Genomic DNA, 22835 nt, shown 5'->3' with positions numbered 1-22835 from the left:
ATCCTCTCCCCACCCCCACCTTTTTAACTATCCTGCTTCTTTTGAGTAGGAACAAGGACATATCTTTGCATAGGAAGAACAGAGCCTTAAGTTGCAATGACGTCTCCTTGATCATAAAGACTTTGTAAAAACAGTCACAGTATGATGCTAATAAGGCCAAATTCTCAAAAGTTAATCCCCAAATGTCCATTTCATTGTTATCAAATGTCAAAGAATTCACCTTTAACCTAAGCTAGTTATTTTGCATATATGGGTTTTTGGTGACAAAAGGGACTTGAGAGTATATAGCTTGATTCAGGGAAAATACATGGAAAAAAACCTCAAAGTATATGTCCTACTGACAATGAGATAATAGTGATTCTATATGCATATATACTTTATATACAATTATATATATGCATACATACACTATCAAAAGAATTTAGCTTGACAGTTTTCATACAAAATAAGCTGAGAAAGCTTATCAATCCCTTTAAAAATAAGAATAACAAGCTGTTTAACATAAATAAAGGGAAACCTAGGTCAAACTTTTAATTTTGTAAGAGAAAAATTGATATTAAATTTCCCCAAAAGGAAACAAACATTTGAAAGTGAAAAGGTTGTTAAGTCTGGAGACATTTATAAATTACAAATGCTCACGTCAACATCTGGTCTCTTTAACAAATCTTCTACTTTAGCAACATCTCCATTAGCAGCAGCTTTAACTAATTCTTCATTAAGGTCCCCAGACTCTTGAGTTTCAAACAGTTTCTTCAAGAGTTGAGACAGTCTCTCTGAAAATATAAAGTGAAATTGTGGTTATAGGAAAATGATGGAATTCAGAATTTAGAATATTAAAAGACATGTTTTCCTATGTTTTACTTCTAGAATTATTATGTTTCAAACTATTTTCTTTTGTACTATATTACAAATAATTTATCATATAAACCATAATTATACTACCTGAAATTATGGTAAACTGCAGAAACCAGTACTATGTGTTTCTTCAAAATCATCAGTGTTTCATGAATTTGGAAACAGATGTGCAGAGTAAAGGCAATTCAAAAATTAGTATTCATAACAAAGATATTATGTACTGACATACTATGATGGAATTCACATTGAAAATCAAATTTTTCTCCACATTGCTAAAAGATTGGTATTTGACAAAATGAAAATAATTATCCCAACTTTGACTTTCTAGCACAACAGGTTTTATAGCTAGCCCCACTAAAGTCTTAGGAATTCTATGTTTCACATATATTAAGTTTTTGTAAAAATGGCACTTAATCTTTTTTTAGTTGAGACTAAAATCCTAAATCCTAATGATATATTTTTAAAGTTACTGTCTGCTTTGTTTTAATCAGAATAAGGCATAACCAGTGACAGGGTTACCACTTCCATAAGCTATTTTCACAGGCAATCCTCATTCCTGCCAATCTGAACAAAAATAGCTGTCAGCCACTATAGGTGCTCACCATCAAAAAGCCCTATGCTACCCATTCTTAGATACAATTGCTGAAAAGGAAAGCAAGTAGAGGAAAAATGGAAAGACACCGCAAACATTACTATACTCCTTCCATCTACTTCTTTTATTTACTTATCACTGACAGAGGACGATTTGCTCCAGCTTGAAGCAAACTATCTAATTAAAACAACAGAAACAAAAATTGAGCGCACTATAAAATAACACAGTAGGTCATCCAAACTTTTTATATAACTTATTTATAATTAAAATTATACCTTGTCCTCAAAGACATTTAAAAAATAAACCATATATTTTTTAAAAGTACATACCACCAGATGCATTGCTAATAGCTGATCCTGCTGATGCCACCTTGGAAACAGCTGCAGGATTATATGTCCAAGATGTTCCACAAACTTCTACTTTTAAATCACTGTCTGAATAAATCTGTTGTACACGGCCAACTTTGCCTAGGGTCTTAAAGACATGACAGCCATACATTTTTGCATATAAAATAACTGTTACAAAATTATTTATCATATTAATATTTTTAAATGATACCTGATTTTAGCTTCTAGCTCAAAGAAAAAAATGCTAATCCTGCTGAAGCAGGTTCTATGTCTGTGAACTAAACAGTACAATGTACTAATATATGAAATTAGTACCTGTAGTTTTATTAAAATTTCTCACTAAAGAAATAAAATCAGAATTATTACTGAATAGCTTCACAGAGAATGAAAACAAAGATTTAACAAAATCAACTTATTTATTTACTTTCAATCTATCATTTTTCATAAAAATTCCCCTTTATCATACACTGAACTTTTTTTTTAAACTAAGACAGCACTACCCCTTCTCTTCCTTACAAGCTACCTTTTATATTAGGGCAATTAGCCAAAAAACAAAAACAAAAACCAACCCACAATAAACAACAATCAAGTTATGCAAATAAGATCTTTCTTCAAGGACATCATATAAGGCAAGTGTTCAAGCTAATTTATCACTTACAGAAATTAATGTTGTTAAGTAGTTAATGTAAAATATTTCATCTTCAAATAAAGGTCTAAAGTGAAAATACACTTAAGGGGCAGCAGAAACCTTCTAATAAAATAGATAAATAAAATAACTACTAAAATCACTAAATCACAATCACTGCAAGCCTTCTCCTGAGAGGCAAGGTCTTGAAACATCATCATGTTAACCGTCAATGTTTCTTCACCTCAGAAACCACCACAACACTGAGTACATCTGCAGAGCTAGTAACTACTGCATCAAATCAATAAAATATCAGTGTACACAACAGTTTTGCCCCATGTTAAAACTCATTTTCAAACCAGAACTTACAATGAAGTTCTAGCATACAGCTGATTTTTAAAATCAAAAATGAAGCTTTGGTTTTGTTTTGTTTTTGGAGAGGGAGAAGGCAGGGCAATTGTGGTTAAGTGACTTGCCCAAGGCCACACAGCTAAGCTAGTACATATGTCAAGTGTCTGAGGCCGGATTTGAGCTCAGGTCTGCCTGACTCCAGGGCCAGTGCTCTACTCACTTCGCCACATTAGCTGCCCCCAGAAATGAAGCTTTAGAACCTTGAAAAATTATGCTTATGAATGACAGAAAATATTTAAGTGCTGCAGCCTCAAAAGGGAAGCAGTATCATTTTCATAACTCATATTTCTATAGCTCTTAAGGTTTACCAAATTCTTTCCTCCCAGCACTCCTGTTAGACAAGCATTTATCCCCATTTTAGGAGGGAAACTGAAGTCCAATTGAGGCTAAGCAATTGTTTAAGGGTCACAAAGCAGGGTCTACATCAGGCTTCTAATTCTCCACAATGCCTCTCTAGAGAAAAAATTTAGAGGACAACAATTTTCACTGTAAATAATAACAAAAAGGATCCCAAAACAAAACCTTTCAAAAATACAATTAATTATATGTGAAATGCCAATTAATAATGCTCTTACTCAGTGCCTAACTCAGGCTACAGGGAATTCTGTCTTTTCTATTGACCATCTCTGGAAGGGGTGGAATCTATAGTCTGTGAATTCTAAGTCTGAATCTTGCCTTATGCTTACAGTAATTGCATAAATGTGACCAAATCACTTAACCTCTCAAAGCTTCAGTTTCCTTTTACGTAAAATGGGAATAAAGTTGAGCTATTATTATTGTTAGAAAGTAAAGCAATAGATGAACTGTCTCTGGGAAGGAAATTTAACTTTTTAATTTTCCTTGCCTTCCCCCCTTCATTAATTCTTAATTGAAAAAATTAAAGGCTCAGCTTTCAATAAATAATAGCTCACCCAACTCTGGGAAGTTTTACACTGTTGCGGTTTTGAGAATTTATCTGCTTACAAATCTAAATAAAATATAAACAAAAAAGTTCACCTAATCAAATGTCCCATTTTTATGTACTTACAGGAAGCATAGCTTCTGCCCATTCACCATGACCTCTTTGTAGAAGCTTAATTCTTTCTAGATCGTAACAAACCTGAACAAGGTCACCCACTTGAAATTGTGAAGTACCCCCTTCTGCACCCTGTGCAGCATCCCCACTTCGGACAACATTAGCTTTAGTGAGAACGGCTGGATTGAAGGTCCATCTGTAAAATAAAAATGAGTGGCAAACTATATTTAATTCTTTAAAAAAAATTCTTCATGTTGAACTATTTTTTAAACAACTAATTTGCTAAGAAGGAAAATATTTTTAAATGTCACCAACTTAAAGCCAATCTTCAAAATATTTGCAAAATATTTTAATTTTTTTAAAGAAATAAATTGCTGCAATAATCTTTTTAAATCATCTTACAATCAATTTGTGAGCATACAATCCACTGTAATCAATTTATATATAATTATACAGGGTACACATTCACACACATACATAATCAATGTATGATATTTCCTCATTTACAAATTTTCAAAGAATAGGACCATTATTTTAAAGTGCATTCAAACTAAAGTATACATCTGCAAATTCATAAAGCAATATAATAGGTTACTGAAAATTCTGTCTGGAAAAAAAAACATACTTAAGTGATCTGGAAAAGTAATGGTGCCTTAACAGCATATAGAAATGAACAGCCTGCAGTTTGGAAAACAAAAAAGCTATAATTCAATTTTGTGGTGACAAGCTTATATAAGCTTAAAAGGAAAAAAAAAATAATCTTTTAGACTATCTTTAACAATTTTATTGAGAAGATTTGTAGCACATGCTATATATAACAATTCTTTATTATCCACATTTGAGAAGAGGAAAACAAGCATGAATAAGGCAAGAAAAAAATCTAAAATTATAAAGTGAAAAATAATGTATGTGTGGTTTTTAAACTCACCAGAACAAAATTTGTGGCTTGCACACAAAGTATGTTGACCCCTAAACCCCTCCTGTCTTACTGTCAGACTGATACTTCATTGCAAAATAAATTTTACTACAACGTATTCAATGTATCCTTCCAAAAAGGGGAAGGGGAGAGTCTCTTCTCAAAGTATTTACATGGTTCTTAAGAAAAATCAGAACCAGAAAATAACTCCAGTGTCATTCTATGCTAGAGTCTCTTCTTAAGGCAAACCATGCCAGAAGCTAACAGCCATGTAAGGAGGCAGCACAAGAGAATGTAATAACATTAGATTTATAGTCAGAAGGCACAGGTTTGACTTGGAGCTTTGCCAATTACTGAGCAAGCCCATTAGCCTTGTTTCCATGCTAAAAAATTATGATAGTATTGCTAACAAGTATACACTTCTGAGTATTGTTTTGGCATTAAATGACATATATAATGATATAAAATTTAAGCAACTATTAACATTGTGCCTACCAATTTTATTTTAAAAATACCTTCAGAAATGGAAATTCCACAACTTCCCTAAGTAGCCTATTACAGTAATTCATTGTTATCTATAATCAATTAAATCATTTAACTAGATTCCTTTGCCTGTATAAGGAAAAAGAAGGAAACTGGCTAGTATCCTACTTGAATAACCCTTAATATAATGATAATCCATAACATAATCAATAGGATGTTGGCCTTAGAGTCCATAAGAGCTGGGTTCAAAAAATGACTCTTCCCTGTCCCCAACCACCACATATACTGGCTGTTACCTTAGGTATGTCATTAAACCTTTTAGCTTCCATTTACTCATCTACAAAATAGGGATAATATCTTCAGTACTTACCTCATGGGGCTGTTACAAGGATCAAATGAGAGAATCTATACAGAGTACTTCCCAAACCTTAAAGCAGTTTTTAAGCGTCCCTTCGTATTACTAATATTATTATTAATCTCTTTCTTCTTCCATGGAGTTCAGAAAGAAACATTCCTGGGACAAGTCACTGTCTTGCTATTATTCTTTTATTATTAAGGTTCTTCAAATTACTGCATAGGTAGATAAAATAACTGCTTTTTAATGAACAAAAGGCACTGGAATTGGTTTTATTATTATTGTCATGGTTAAACAACTTGAGTTTACTTCACAATTTCTTTACAAGGCCCATTTAATCTCTCTCAATACTCTCTTAGTCATTTCTACATCCTCTTAGGATCATCACATCTCTCAAAATTTGACTGCCAAAATCAGATATTCAAACTCTTAGGACCTGACCAAAGCCAAGCAAAACAGAATTATTTTCTGATTTTTGAATATTACATTCCTATTACCTTTCTAATAATATCCAAATGTAAACAAAAAGGTACATCACTTATTCAGGGCAGTGTTGAATGATATGATACAACTTCTAGCACTTTCTCTGCTTCATTTGTTCCTGGTCAGTCTTATAAAATCTATTTTCCTTAGGGACAGAAAGAGGGACTAGATCTGGAATTTCACTAGTATAAGGAAACTTCCTCTACCAATGTAGGTCAGTACCATCTTTGTAATGTATAGTATTAGAGGGCTGCCTAGGGTACATACAGGTTAAGAGGCCTGCCCAAGGCCACAGTTAGAGTCAGAATTTCCTTATGGTTTATTTTTCCCCCTAAAGTGGAAAACTTTAAGTTAAATTCTACTTGGTTTCTACATTAAAAAGCTTTTTAGTTACATCCGTTTTATTTTCTAACTTTTATGTATATGTATATGTGTATGTATAAGTGTGTTACTATCTAAAATTGAGTATCACCAACCTATTGCCACTTGGGTACTGTACTACAATGTCATGATCTTCATCAATGCCACAAACTGTTCCAGTTGTAGTTAAAGTCTCAAACATGCCATCAGTCCATCCTCCATGCCCATGTTGCAAAGACTGTACAATTTCTAGATCAAGATCTATGTTTACTAGGTCACCAATCTGTAGTCCACCAGGATTCCGGTTACCATTCTGCTCACCTGCAATTGGGGGGAGAAAAGGGAGCAGTCATAGAAATGACCACTGAATTATAACAAGCATAGTTACCATGATTCTGTAGAGTAACAACTCTAGCTGTTATCTCCACTGAAGGGGTTTTTGTCTCGTATTTTAAAAAGTACAAACTCAAAATCAGTTCAGGCTAAAATATGAGATGCTTGAATCAAACATTTAATCTTCCTGTTTTTCAAAAAGGTCAAGTAAATCATGTGATTTACTAAAACTTCTTATACTATAGAGAGAAAAAAACAGTTCGCTACCTAAATTTACACATTACACAAGCTATTCTACGTTGGCAAAATGAAATAAGTAGATGGCCATAGGGTAATGAGTCAAAATATAGTTAATTGGAAATAATTCACTTAATGGAATTTGTTCCACTGATGGTATTTTTTTGCTTCTCTTTCCCAAGAAAGTATACCCAAATTTTAAAACAAAAATAAAAATATTCCTGTAAAGATTTAAGTTCATGTTTTACAGAGTTTTACTACATAATTCAGATGAATTCTTCTTGCTAACTTTTTAAAGAAATCTTAGTGAATTCTTTTCACATTTGTCTACTTGGTAAATTCAGATTTTTGAAAAAAGTATCCCTAAAGAACCCAAAACACAATTTCTTTTGCAACTTTTAAAAAAGTAACTAGACTCAAATGAGTTCAATTCAAATATATTAACTGCCCATTAGCTGTAAGGAACTACCCCAGGCACCAGGGATACAAAGACATAAACAAAAATAGTCTCAACTCTTAACAAGCTTACATTTTACTCAGGAGACGCAGTGAATATGTATAAAGATAAATACAAAGTCATACAATTTTAAGTAAGGTGAATTTTAGTGTAAGGTAGATTTTAGTGTGTGTAAGGTGGATTTTTGTTATTCTTTATCTTAGAGTTTAGTTTTCCAGGATCCACAGCCATAACAATCTCTTGTTCCCAGGTATTACATATGAGTTCTCATGACTATGGTTCAAAATATCTCCACTGCACTAGTGCAGCATTATATGATGATAAATAATATAAACATCTGTGCTCAAACTATAAATATCCACTGCAACTGAGCAGTGTGATACAAGGATGAGGTAACGTAAAATTGGAAGCTATTGCTGGCAATATGCCTTCTTTGTCTGTTGCCCTATAAAGCAGGTGGGCCACTGGTTAGTGAGTGAGGAACTCTTAGAGTTGAATGCACAAGCTGGAATGCTGTGTGTGCCTTGATTGGCCCACATTCCCTTGGGGGAATCTTCGTTTGCCTCAACTGGTCTCCATTTAGGCTTGAGGAGATTTGGGGGAGTGCATAAACTGTGCTTGTCTCTACTGACCCCATTGAGACATAGGGGTAGTTGCCCCCCTTTCTCACTGGCCCCTGCGAGAAGTGCGATTAGGGAATGCTGTAAGAGTTGGTGCTCCCATTATCAGCAACAAACTTGTGAAAAGACTAAAGTAAGATTATTACCTTCTCCAAAGCTGTCTTCCTGTCTGACCAGATCAAGAATGAACCTGTGCTAGCAGCCCTCCTGTGTGCTAGTGTTACCTATCTTACAGTAATTTAAAGACAGAGCATTTACAACTGGGAGGACTGGGAAAGATCCCCTGAAGGAGATAGTACCTGAGCTGCATTTTGAAGGAATCTAGGGATTGCAAAACATGAAGACTGAGTGCTTTAAGAACAAAGGGGACAACCCGTTCAAGGGCACATGGATGAGATTAAATGTTAGCAAAAGCTAACTGAATACTTTGACTGGAATGAAGAAGCATGTAAGGAAGTAAACACAAAATAAATAACGTGAAAGGTTATGAAAAGGTTATAAATTATGAAAGACCTTCAATAACTGACTTGGTATTTTTTTAAATATCACAGGAAACCACTGAAATATCATCAGAATGGTGTTTTAGGAACAATAATTTGGCACTGGGAAGAATAGATTAGAGATAAGAAGGCCAAGAAAAAAATTTTAAGTCCCACCACACACCCCCCCGCCACGCCCAGAACACAGTTGCATGTTCTTTCTCTAAGCATCTACTATTTACTTCTCAGTTTCTTTGACTTTTAGGATCCAGAACAAGGGGTCATAGTATATTCAGAAATATCTGCACAATATTACTGCCTGACTAGCATAAGCATAAACCTTTTGGCCCCATGGAATGGCTGTTTAAGGGAACTGTGATGCTAATGAGAAAGGAGAATGGGAATCATGATATGATTCAGGTCCTGGGCAGCACCTGAATAAAATGCTATTTCCTACAAAAAGTATAGTAGCTGCCTTTGACAGTATGAAATGTACAACTGGTATGTGCCCTACAGTTGTCTCTCTGATCAGTATTTTTCAAGTAGGTGGGATCTCAAAAGATTTGGTTCTGATCCAAACAGATACATATTCCATATATTATTACAGTGTTTTGTTTTTCAGAGAAACAGCCACACAGCAGAAAGTGTTTACTTTGTTGGATAAACCAAATCAATTCTCTCAAAAATGACAGGTGTTTTCAAAAAGCTATTCTTCAGGAACTCTAGAGCAAAACACCTGGGGCCACTGGAATGCATATGAGCAGGAAGGAAACAGCCTGTGTCTAATACTTACATCCAACACCAGTTCACTTATCGGTTACTTCTGTGAAAACTGGTACAGAATGTGTTTTTGATACCTTTTTTTTTGTAAAAATGATGAAGTTCTGAAAATAAATTGTTATTGTTGAATAATAAAAAAAAAGATGAGTATACCACATAAGGAACTATCAAAAACCATGCTTAAGAATATGGGCTAATTCAGGGGTTTCAAACAGTCTGACATTTGTGACACTAATTGATGATCAATTTACTTATGTAATCTGAGTCCCAAAGTCCACAGGTAAGGGATTCTTGCCTCTCTGATGGAGGTCAGTCAATACCCACACCTGTATGAGAGACAAGCAAAGTCAGTAAGAACAGGAGAGGGGAAAGCTCTGCTTCCTTTAGACTTTCTTTGAGAATCTCTTCAAGTCACTTCAGGCACTTCTGGCTTCTGGCTTTCAAGAGAGAAGATGGAAGATGCCAACCCACTTCAGGCCGCTGAAGAATAAGATTCTGTATGAAGGTTAGTGGGAAAAGCTGCTGGGGACAGAGTTTAAAACGGAGTTCACGGTTTGGCCACAGCCCTGGGGGCAGAGGAGGTGGGGCAGCTACAGAACTATAGCTGCAGTTGCTTCCCGCCCCAGGCCCACCTGGTGTGAGGAATTAAGTGCCGGATCACAGCAGGAGTGAAGAGCCTGCTTAAGATCTGAGTTGTGGTCTAGGTTGGTGGTTCTTGGGGAAGGAGGAGTGCTGGTGTGGCAGAGCTGGCGCATCCCCCCAGGCTTGGAACATAGTTCTCTTAACTCTACAAGCAGTCATACCCCGCTGAAAAACTCAAGGAACAAGTTAGTTGGCTGGGAATATGGCCAGGCAGCAAAAACAGCACCCAGATTCAGTCTCAGACTTTGGATTCTTTCTTTGGTGACAAAGAAGACCAAAACACACAGCCAGAAGAAGTCAACAAAGTCAAAGAACCTACAACAAAACCCTCCAAGAAAAACATGAACTGGTCTCAGGCCATGGAAGAGCTCAAAAAGGTTTTGGAAAAGCAAGTTAGAGAAGTAGAGGAAAAATTGGGAAGAGAAATGAGAAGGATGCGAGAAAACCATGAAAAACAAGTCAATGATTTGCTAAAGGAGACCCAAAAAAATGCTGAAAAATATACTGAAGAAAACACCTTAAAAAATAGACTAACTCAAATGACAAAAGAGCTCCAAAAAGCCAATGAGGAGAAGAATGCCTTGAAAGGCAGAATTAGCCAAATGGAAAAGGAGGTCCAAAAGACCATTGAAGAAAATGCTACCTTAAAAATTAGATTGGAACAAGTGGAAGCTAGTGACTTTAGGAGAAATCAGGATATTATAAAACAGGACCAAAGGAATGGAAAAAATGGAAGACAACGTGAAATATCTCATTGGAAAAACCACTGACCTGGAAAATAGATCCAGGAGAGATAATTTAAAAATTATTGGACTACCTGAAAGCCATGATCAAAAAAAGAGCCTGATATCATCTTTCAAGAAATTATCAAGGAGAACTGCCATGATAGTCTAGGCAAAATAGAAAATGAAAGAATCCACTGATCGCCTCCTCAAATAGATCCCAAAAAGAAATCTCCTAGGAATATTGTCGCCAAATTCCAGAGCTCCCAGATCAAGGAGAAAATACTGCAAGCAGCCAGAAAGAAACAATTTGAGTATTGTGGAAACACAATCAGGATAATACAAGATCTAGCAGCTTCTACATTAAGAGATCAAAGGGCTTGGAATACAATATTCCAGAGGTCAATGCAGCTAGGATTAAAACCAAGAATCACCTACCCAGCAAAACTGAGTATCATGCTCCAAGGTAAAATATGGACTTTTAATAAAATAGAGGACTTTCAAGCTTTCTCAATGAAGATACCAGAGCTGAATAGAAAATGTGACTTCCAAACACAAGATTCAAGAGAAGTATGAAAAGGTAATCAAGAAAAAGAACAAGAAAAAGAAATGCAAGGGACTTACTAAAGTTGAAGTGTTTTGTTTACATTCCTACATGGAAAGATGATGTGTATGATTCATGAGACCTCAGTATTAGGGTAGCTGAAGGGAATATGCATATACATACATACATACATACATATATATATATATCTTTATGTATATGTATGTATATGTGAGTGTGTATGTATGTATATATATATGTGTGTGTATACATATATATGGGGGGGCACCGTGAGTTGAAGATGAAGAGAAGATATCTAAAAGAAATAAAATCAAATTAAGGGATGAGAGAGAAATATATTGAGAGAGGGACATAAGGAGAGATAGAATGGGGTAAATTATCTCGCATAAAAGTGGCAAGAAAAAGCAGTTCTGTAGGAAGAGAAGAGAAGGCAGGTGAGGGGGAATGAGTGAATCTTGCTCTCATCAAATCTGACCTGAGGAGGGAATACCATACATACTCATTTGGGTATCTTACCCCACAGGAAAAAAGGAGGAAGAAGATAAAAAAGGGGGGGGATGATAAAAGGGAGGGCAGATGGGGGTGGAGGTAATCAAAAACAAACACTTTCGAAAGGGGACAGGGTCAAGGGAGAAAATTCAATAAAGGGGGATAGGTTAGGAAGGAGCAAAATATAGTCTTTCACAACATGAGTATTGTGGAAGGGTTATACATAATGATACGCATGTGGCCTATGTTGAATTGCTTGACTTCTTAGGGAGGGTGGGAAGGGAAGAGGGGAGAGAATTTGGAACTCAAAATTTTAAAAACAGATGTTCAAAAACAACAAAAAAAAAGTTTTTGCATGCAACTAGAAAATAAGATACACAGGCAATGGGGCATAGAAATTTATCTTGCCCTACAAGAAAGGAAAGGAAATGGGGATGGGAGGGGAGAGGGATGACAGAAGGGAGGGCTGACTGGGGAACAGGGCAACCAGAATATACGCCATCTTGGGGGGGGGAGATAGAAATGGAGAGAAAATTTGTAATTCAAACTCTTGTGAAAATCAACGCTGAAAATTAAATAAATAAAAAAAATTGCAACAAAAAAAAAGAAAGAAAAGCAGATCAAAGAACCTATGCTGGCAGCTCTTCTGTGTTACTGGTCTTACACAGCTACAGTAGCAGAAAGCAGCACTGAGACTTCAAAATACATTCGGGTTACCAATTTCCTGTGTACTTCTACAACATCTCCTACTGCAACTATTTTTACGTACGTCAAACTCCTCTCATAGATTTTAAGCGCAATGAAGACAGAGACAGTCATTTATTTTGATTGCATCTCCCCAATCATCTCCAACAGTGCTCCTGCAATACAATAGGTTCTTCAAGGTGAAGGTGAAAGTGAAAATCTAGAGATCCTTTAAAAGGCCTGTATCACAGGCTGGAAAGAAGACATACAAAGACCAGGGGGTGAGCCTAAGAGCACTGTAGGTAGTGACTTGATCCAGTACTGGAAGGCATAAAGACAGCAGATTTATTTATTAGAAGAACTACAATTCTAAATGTCAGAGTCTAAAGAAAGAGCTCATAGATTAAAGGGGAATGACAATATGAAACACCTAGAAGAGAAGCCTAGTACTTGAAATCTTTGACCTACTATGGAAGCAGCTGTAAGATTCAGTGACATCCCCCTCAGTAGAACTAAAGTGTAACCCAACCCTGACAAATGTGGAAGATGAAATTTCCTCACACTTCAATAAAGTTTAGTAAATAACTTGCATGTGCTAGAGGTTATAGACAAGAAGAAAGTACTGATGTTTCAAAAGAAGTCAGAAAAGCGGAGAGAAAGGCAGGGACCTACAATCATGGTAAGTAAAAGGGGAAAAAATCCCAGAACTTTATTCTTCACTGCTACTATCCAAGATTACAAATCAGAGATAAAAGGAGATTCTGTGTCCCATTTCATCGCTGATACAGTCAATAAAAATGCATAATCACTACCTTTAGACTGCATTATAGCAAATGGTGTTTAGGTTTAAAAAGATTTTTTCCTAAAATATTTATCTGAATTATTCTGTTTCACTTATTCTAATGCTGAGATATTTGTATTTCCTTAGCATATATTAACTGGTGTTAATATTTGACATGTGCCCTTTGCTTCTAAGTTCTTAAAATAAATTCTACACCCAGTTTTGAAACAATATGACCCTGATAGTCATTTAGCCTCTATGGGCTCCAATTTCCTTATCTGCAAAACAAGGGAATAGATGGTGTTTAATGTCCCTATGAGTTTTTTAAGATTATACTAATGTAGTATTAAATGTCTACTACGAATATTTTTATTATATTCTTAACATTAACTCTGCATTCTAGCTTAGAATCAAATATTATCTTCCCCATTTTGTCCATCACAGTATAGTGGAAAGAATGTTTGCTATGCAGTCAGGAGGACCTGGGGGCTTCTGACATTACTGGAGGTGTGACCATGGGCAGGTCACTTAACTTCTCCCAACTTTAGTTTCCAGTTTCCTCAATTGTAAAGTTGAGATAACAACAGTATTTACCTCACAGGGTTGCTTTAAGGATAAAGCAGTATACTATACAAAGAAAGATTTGAGAACCTTAAAGCATTAAAGGTTAGCTGAAAACCTAACTTCCCATCCAACAAACACAAGGCATTGCTGAAAACAGAATCAAGAAACTCCACTTTCAAAATCTAGCACTAAACCTTGCAGATAAACCATCTTCCCTTTGAGTACAGTTTAACCCACTAAACTCCTAAGAGAAAAAAGTAGACACTGAAAAAGACTGAAGCAGGTCTCTCTTCCCTTACTACAAACTGTAAATTCAGTTAGAGCAGGCCTGTATAGTCTGCAGCCCAAGGGTTGCTTATACCCTACCGGCCACTTGCACCCTTTGGGCCATTTGCAGCACGCCTCTACCTACAAAGGATGTTTTCCTCTACATTTTTCGAGGGCCACCCAAAATCCTTTGGTAGACTTCAGGCCAAAGGTTGTGCAAGCCTGGGTTAGAGATAACAACAAAGCAATAAAGTTCTTGGTGTGAAGCAATCAATCAACAAGCATTAAGTGTGTACTGCATGACCATCACTATGCCAGGAACCAAGGATAAAAAGACAGAAATAAAAAATTTTTACTCCAAGAAGTTTTAGAGTCTATCAGAGAAGACTACATGTAGATCAAAAAGTATAAAGAAAATAAATACAAAGTAAACTTTGGTGGGGAGGGGAGGCATGGCTCAAAGATCAAGAAAGCTTTCATGTAAAAGTGTCACTTGAGCAGAATTCTAAAGGAAACAGGATAGTGGGAGGGTATTCCAGGAATGAAGAACACCTAGTGCAATGCAAAGGTGTGGAGAGAGGAGACAGGGGAGGGAATAGAGGGGTCAGGAACAAGGAGCAGCAAGAGGGGCTAGTTTGGAGAAAGTGAAGAATGAGGAAAGCAGAGTGACTATTTACAATAAAGTTGGAAAGGTAGGTTGGACGTCAGGATGGAAACTCAGCAGCAAAAGATGAGATGGAATGCTTCACCATCAACACATTTATATAGTGCTTTAAGGTTTACAAAGTGTCTGGCAACAACACTCTGAGGTAGACAACATAAGTAATTTTACAAATGAGAAAAGTGAGGTGACCTAGTCAAACATATACCTGGTAAGTCTAAGCCAGGACTTAGGACCACAAAATTATAGCTGAGAAGGACCTTAGAACCTGTCCAATTCCCCCATTTTACAGATAAGTAAACTGGGGCCCATCGGCAAGGTCACAAAAGTTCCAAGTCCTTAGCCATGGGATATGAATCAGCATTTCCAACTCCAGATTCCATGTATGTTTCTCCCCATCATCCCATACTTCCCTCAAAACCAACAAAACCTTGAAAAACCCAAAATGAGTTTTTCATAAATTGCTAGTTATTATATACCCAAATCTCTCCTACAGTGAAGATATACTTGACCCTTAAAATTAAAAAATCTCCTTAGCCACATCAACAAAGGTTACTCACTTGTTGTAGAACTTTTGAATTAACACCACTTGCCTGTGTTTTTTCCTTACTTAGACCAATAAAACCCATTCATTCCTAAACATCAATATCACAAAGTGCCAGAAAACCATCTAAGCTGCCAAGGAAAAGTACATGTTTTTCTACTATGGACTATAGGCGAAAGGAAGTGTTACTAAAGTGATATATTATTTTAGTCCTACATATTTTGTTTGGTTGTCATTTTTTAAGTAAATATTTAAGCTATTTCAATAAAAAATAACCCTAGCCATTTTGCTTCATATTTTGATCCCCAAGTATGATCATTAATGTTTTTCATCTTTCTAAAAAATATATTTTGCTTTAAATATGTGATTTTTAAAGGTCTCCTCTTTTTGAAAAAATTAGATCACAAGATCACAGATTTAGAGCTCATTATTAGGGACCTCAGAGGCCTTTGAGTCCAGCCTCACCCTAAAGTTGAAGAAACTGAGGCAGAAAATTGTTAATAACTTGACAACAAAATTGTTAATAACTAGGATCAAAAAGTAACTCATGACTCAGGATGTGCACCCAGGTCTTTCTGCCTCCGAGTCTAATGCCGTATTTACTACATCTTGCTGCCAATAAAATAAGAAATGTACTCTAATTTACACAAGAGATGTGTTCCTAGAAAATCAACATTAAAATAGTTTAAGTTATTCTTACGGCTTGTATCAACTTAAATTAAAATTGCATTTACCGCCTTAACTAAAGTATTCAGGACCATTGACTGTATTCACATACCCTACCTGTATATTTCCCTCAAACCTAGAATCCTGGAAGATGTCTTTTATACTTGGTAATAGTTCTATGAGCACCATGCAAGGTAGTCATTGTACACACTTACCAAATCTTAAAAAATTCTACGAATGACAAAATCAGAAAGGCATTGATCGAAAACGCACTCAACTAAAAAATTAAATTCTTGAATTTAAGGACCTAATGAGCTAAGATATTTGACAAAACATTGGCTCATGTAAACAGATAATTAAAATTGTTGTGGGGCATATCACTAGGCAAGCTATTAAATCTAATACTGTTCCCAGTTACAAAAAGCTTGATAGCAAATAACCTTTTTCCTGTTATTTCTAAATATGACTCAATTTATAACATCCTGTATTTCCAAGTATATTTTATTCAAATCAACCTTATGTTATATGAAACCACTTGTAGTAGGCTTTTTAAATCATTTACAAATAATTTACTGTGAGGGTTCTGCCTAAGGTGTGTTTCCTGAAAGTAAAAAAAAAAAAATGCCACTACAAAACATCTAAGAAGCACATCCTAGGAAAAACTACGGAATTCATATGAAGCCACTGACTATTTATTTACTTATTTAACATATTGACTTTTCTGTAGGAATAACTTTTTGATCATCACTGTGGTCTAAGGGATTAGGACCATTTCTCCATAAATGGTCTCTGCTGCTAACAAATATGAGACACACTCTTATGAGACTACTTATGAGACCAAATGAAACATCTCAGACTCATGGGTCAAAACATCTCCACCATGCTTATGCAGCATTATATAATGATAAATAATATAAACATGTGTGCTTAAATTGTAAACATCCACTGTGACTGCGCAGTGAGATAAAGGGATGAGGTGATGTAAACTTCTGAGGCTATTGATGGCAATATGCCTTCTTTGTCTGTTGCCCTATAAAACAGGTGGGTACTGGTTAGTGAGCTGGGGAAGCGTCTAAGGTTGAATGCACAAGCTGGGATGCTGTGTGCCTTGACTGGCCCCCATCAAGGCTTGGGGCGGAGGGGGAGAATCTATGTTTCCTACTAAGAGGGCCAGGTATCACCTGTTTAGATTATAAAGGTCAGGACCCTGGAGGAGTGGAGTGTAAATATAAAGCAGGTGGCCACTGGTCAGTGAGCGGGGAGGGTTGAAATGCACAAGTTAGGATGTAGTGTCTGCCTTGATCGGCCCCTATCAAGGCTTGGGGGGAATCTGTGTTTGCCTCAACTGGCGCCCATTGAGGCTTGAGGGGTTTTAGGGGAATGCACAAGTTGTGCCTGTCTCGACTGGCCCCAATGAGAAGTAGGGGGAGTTGTCCCACCTATGAGAAGGGTGATCAGAGAATGATGTAGGAGTTAGTGCTCAGCAACCCTTGGGAGAAGGTTAGATACAATAAAGTCTGCATTATTTAATTGTTAACCCCTTTGAAGCTGTCTTTCCTTTATAAAAGCAGACCAAGGAACCTGTGCTAGCAAGACATCCTAAGAGTGCTAGGGTGCTTGCTAATGCAGGGAGGAAATCATTAAGAACAACTACGGGATTTTAGCAAAATGTGAAGTCATAGAAGTCATAAAATCAACAGGATTTTACAAGAATGATTTCAAACAAAGAAATTTATAGGCAAACATGATCTGCAAATTTTGCTCCTGGGTACAATTTGCATGAATAAACAAATCAGTAAAATCTAAGTTAGTTTCTCTATGACAGATGATGGTTAAGTCTTATACCATAGCTTAATGTTGGCTGTTTTGTTGTTTTAGGAGAAGAGTACAATTTTATGAGAATGTGATGGAATTCTCATAATAGTCGAATTTTAAGTAAGAAGACCTATTTTATATATTTTTTTCAATCCAACCATCATTTATTAAGCACCAGTTATGTGCAAGGTTCTGTGCTAGGTACAAAGATAAATATTAAAAAAACAGCCCCTGCACTCAAAAAACTTATATACTGTAAGAATGACTAATCTGGCTCCCTACCACCTGAAGACTGTATATAGTTCCACTCCTCACTAATTGTGTTACTTCCAGTTTTAGGGGTCCAAGCACTCCAGTTCTATTAAACTACTTAGCAGTCAGATTAGTATTTTATACAATGTTTAAAAAAACCAACAAATTTTTCAGAAAATTATTTCAGCCAATGAAAAGTATGTGAGTTCTTTATAAATGAATAGATGTATCCCTTTGGGCCAGAATTAGTAAGCTGGAAAAAAATGGCCAAGGCATTTTAGGAAACAGTGATTTTTCCAATCAACCTTCAAAGATAGTAAAACTTAAAATAATAAACTCAGTCCAATTTCTTACAAAACCAGACCAATTATTCAATAAATTGCTGTCATCTGCTAACTTACCTAGCACAGGGCAGTGGTCTCTGTAGAAAGAACCTCCTTTAGCATCCTGGACACACTTCAAGTCAGACTAAAGGCAAGAAATCAAAAGAATATATGAAAGAGTGACTTCAACAATGTCCGAAACTAGAAGAAATGTGGGCAGCTCGAAACTTATATTAAAAGGAATCCTAGAGCAGCTCTAGATTCACAATGGTCATACTATAACATGCTTTCAAAATTGCATATTGTGACCTCTAAAGCACCTTTTAGCTCTAAACAGATGATCATCTGCTTATTAAATACATTTAAGAATACATGTAATAATACCTTGTTTACTTTCTCAGCTTCATCTAAAGCCCCAAAGAATTTAAAAACCTGATGAATTGCAAATAAAAAGTCCAAATTATCTACTGGATTAAATAATTTTTAAATAGGTTGTTGAAAAGTCACAAGATTTTCTTTCTTTTTTTTAATAAGTATTGTCAGTTATGTTAATATACCTTAGTTGAGCTGTCAGCATCAGATTTAGTTTATCATAGATCATCCTAAAAGATGAACTATAACATTATTTAATATTTCAAAAGTCCATTTTCATTTCCTTCAGGCAAAGAACTGACTGAAAGAAGCATTTAACAAGGAAAAGATATTAAGGAAATAAGGTAGCAGCATCAGCACTCTCGGCATCAAAAAATACCATTTCCAAAAATGTGTGTCATAAAGGATTATTCTACTGAACATTTCATCCTATACAAGTGTGTATACATACATGCACACATAAGTTTATCCCAGAAGAGTCTTCCAATTTAAAGAAAAAATGAAAACTACTTAAAGTATAAAATGATGCTATATATTTTATCTAAAGTTTAGATTTCGAACCACATCTAAATCTATAAAGCTATACAACCCCCACAACCATCATATACACACATATGCCCACACACACTCTCTCATTTCAGCTTCAAAAACACATTGTGAGGCAGCAAGGCAAATATTACCAAGAAATGTCTATTTTGGGGTTTGATATGAATGTACATGTAGAGCCTATATCAAATTACATGCAGTCTCAGGGCAGGGGGAGGGAAGAGATGGGCAGAAAATTTGGAACTCAAAATCTTATGGAAGTGAATGTTGAAAACTAAAAATAAATAAATTTATAAAATAAAAAAAATGCCTATTTTTGAAATGAGGAAACCTGTTTTAACAAAATTAAGTCATGTGCCTGAGGTCACACATCTAATAACAGAATCACTAGAACCTACATTTCATAACTCCTAGTTCGAATCTGTCTACTATACTTATCTAATCTCTGATGTCACCTACTTATTTCCCCCCATTTCTTAATAACTTAATCATTTCAAGTCCCTTCCAATTTAACATTTTTAAAAAAGAACATTTAAACTAGCAAAAAAAGGGCAACAATATTCATATTTTAAAAAATGACAGGTTTTTTATAACATTGTTGTCTTACTGAATCCTAAAGAAAAAACAATTTCCCCTCCCCCATCCCCAGAGTATTGACAAGCCTCAGATTTATATTTATTATCCTACTGAGCAGGTAAAAAGTTACTGATCTCTGTGTTATATCCCACTTGTCACAGCCAATAAAAACTCCAATAGTTGGTTTCTTTGGTGCTATCTCTGACTACTGCAACTTCTAAATGATAGGGGAGATAGTTTTTCTTTCTTTAGCATTGCAAGGAAAATTAGTAGAATAGGCTACATACACCCCCATGGCTTCCTTTTAACTTCCTCCTCGGTTATCTAGGTTATGCCAGGTACTGTAGTAAGTACTTTGTGGTAAGCACTTAGTATTTTGCTAACACAAAGCGTGCTGCTAAAAATAATTTTGTACATGTCTATGATGGAGGCAGGTTATACAAGGCATAGAGGTGAAATGCTAAGTACTAAAAACTGGGCAGGTCTGGCTGAAATATTAAGAATTGTGCTTAAAGTAACTGAGTCTTAGGAAAGTCTCCATGTATACATACATACAAGGAAAATAATAGCATGTTTGCAATTAAAACTTTCAGCTAAAGCCTCGGAGAAAGTTTAAACCCCTTCCATTTTATTAACATTTCACAGAACAGACTTCCATCCCAATGCATATGTATAATCAGGACAGAAGAATTCACAATGGACTTCCTAACAGGATGCAAACAGACAGAAAGACACAACAAAAGGAGGAAGACAAAAGAACACATTAGGGGCTATTTTTATTACTATTCCTTTCCCCAACCCAACATTCTTATCATCAGTATTTTTTCCCAGCTTACCATGCCTTCAAAGCCAACTCTGTAAAGGTTCTTAGCACCATTGTCCCATAGAACATATGCTGCACTGTGTGGACTAGATGCACTCCAGTCCTGAATTTCAGTTACCTAATAGAGTTTAAGGGAGAAAAAAATAGTGAGGGGAAAAAGAAGTTAGTTCTTTTAACAAAGTTTAGTGCTTTTGGCTAAGAAAATCTCCTTTTGTTAACTGTCACATCTTCTATTAATGATTCATTTCATTCCAAGATCAATGCTAAAGTACTAAGGGACCAACTGGAGTTAGGTCTTTCCTCTATCACCATTCAAAAAAAGGCATTATGGCAGTCAACCAAGTATTTTATAACCAACTCAAGTATTTTTAAAACCCTTACCACATCCCCAGCACTAAGCTAGACCCTGGGAATACAGAGAAAAAATAAGAGACCCTGACCACAAGTAGCTTAATTCTATTTAATTATGAATATATCACAGGTGCTCTAGCATCTGAAAACTGTCATAGAGAAGTCTGGCCCCAGCAGGCAGAACCAAGAGTGGTGGATAGAAATTGCAGAGAGACAAACTTTAGGCACAATGTAGAGAATATCATTCTAACAATTAGAGCTGACCCAAGAGGAACAGGATGCCTCAAGAAGTAGGATTCCCCTTCTTAGAAGTCTTGAGGTGAGAGGTTGGATGTCCGCTTATCAGGGATGTGATAGGAAGGATTACTTTCTGGTATGGGTTGGATCAAATGTTAGATTAGTTCCTTCCAATTCTTAAATTCAGAAATTCTATAAGCAATGTCACTTTAAGGGGGCGGAGCCAAGATGGCATTTGGAAAGCAGGGACTCACTTAAGCTCTCCCCCAAATCCCTCCAAACACCTGTAAAAAATGTCTCTGAACAAATTCTAGAGCTGTGGAACCCACAAAATAGCAGAGGGAAGCAGGTCTCCAGCCCAGGACAGCCTGGGTGGTTGCTGGGAAGAGACTATTGCACTGTGCTGGAAGCAGAGCACAGCCCAGCATGGGCCACATCAGGACCAACCAGACGGGGAGTTGGGCAGAGCAGGCCGTAGGGCCATGAATCACTGAGCTGTGGCAGCTGCCAGACTTCTCAACTCACAGACACCAAAGATAACCACGCAGGTTAGTGGGAAAACTGCTGGACCAGGGTGAGAGACATGCCAGGTCTGTCCCCGGGCCCCAGGCCCGGGGGTGGCCAGAGGTGGCCCAGCTGCAGTAGCAGCAAGAAGCTCCAGCAGCTATTTCCAGAGCTCCAGTGTCAGCTGCTTCCAGAGTCCCTGGCCCACAGGGTGGAAGGAATCAAGCGGTGGCAATCAGAGCAGGAGTGCAGGAAGTGCTTTGCTGGCACAGAGGCAGGGTTCTCTTGCTTTGCCCTGCTTGGATCTGTGTTGAGGTCTTGGTTGGCAGTTCTTGGGGGAGAAAGAGAGCAGGTGTGGCAGAGCTTGCAGTGAAGGTGGAGCAGAAGTAGCTTTGAAAACAGCAGTGCAGCCCCTAAAGCTTGGGACAAAGTACTCTCTACTCTATAAGCAGTCATACCCTGACAAAAAGCTCAAAGGTCAAGCAGTTGGCTGGGAACATGATCAGGAAGCAAAAAAAGACTCAGATTCAGACTATAGAATCTTTTTTTGGTGACAAAGGAGATCAAAACATCCAGCCAGAAGAAGTAATAAAGTCAAAGAGCCTATATCAAAAGCCTTCAAGAAAAATATGAACTGGTCTCAGGCCATGGAAGAGCTCAAAAAGGATTTGGAAAAGCAAGTGAGAGAAGTAGAGGAAAAATTGAGAAGAGAAATGAGAGTGATGTAAGAAAATCATGAAAAACAAGTCAACCACTTGCTAACAGAGACCCAAAAAAATACTGAAGAAAATAACACCTTAAAAATAAACTAACTCAAATGGCAAAAGAGCTCCAAAAAACCAATGAGGAGAAGAATGCCCTGAAAGGCAGAATTAGCCAAACAGAAAAGGAGGTCCAAAAGACCACTGAAGAAAATACCACCTTAAAAATTAGACTGGAGCAAGTGGAAGCTAGTGACTTTATGAGAAATCAAGAAGTTATAAAACAGAACCAAAGAAATGAAAAAATGGAAGACAATGTGAAACATCTCACTGGAAAAACCACTGACCTGGAAAATAGATCCAGGAGAGATAATTTGAAAATTGTTGGACTACCTGAAAGCC

The 22835-nt window shown here is 36.5% G+C and overlaps 1 protein-coding gene across 1 annotated transcript in view; it reads right to left on the bottom strand.

Moving 5' to 3' along the window:
• The window catches only part of MIB1 (mindbomb E3 ubiquitin protein ligase 1), a 152653-nt gene that overhangs the window by 94483 nt on the left and 35335 nt on the right, over positions 1-22835 (bottom strand). Inside the window, exons 4-9 of the mRNA XM_036767680.1 lie at positions 20654-20758; positions 18402-18468; positions 6559-6763; positions 3858-4041; positions 1777-1921; positions 640-773 (exon numbers count right to left, since the gene is read on the bottom strand). Coding sequence (XP_036623575.1) covers positions 640-773; positions 1777-1921; positions 3858-4041; positions 6559-6763; positions 18402-18468; positions 20654-20758 — 840 coding nt within the window. The remainder of the gene's footprint in view (positions 1-639; positions 774-1776; positions 1922-3857; positions 4042-6558; positions 6764-18401; positions 18469-20653; positions 20759-22835) is intronic.

Source organism: Trichosurus vulpecula, chromosome 1 (assembly GCF_011100635.1).
Source record: "Trichosurus vulpecula isolate mTriVul1 chromosome 1, mTriVul1.pri, whole genome shotgun sequence".
NCBI lineage: Eukaryota > Metazoa > Chordata > Mammalia > Diprotodontia > Phalangeridae > Trichosurus > Trichosurus vulpecula.
Note: the sequence above shows the minus strand (reverse complement) of the source record. Positions and strands in the feature narration are given on the sequence as shown.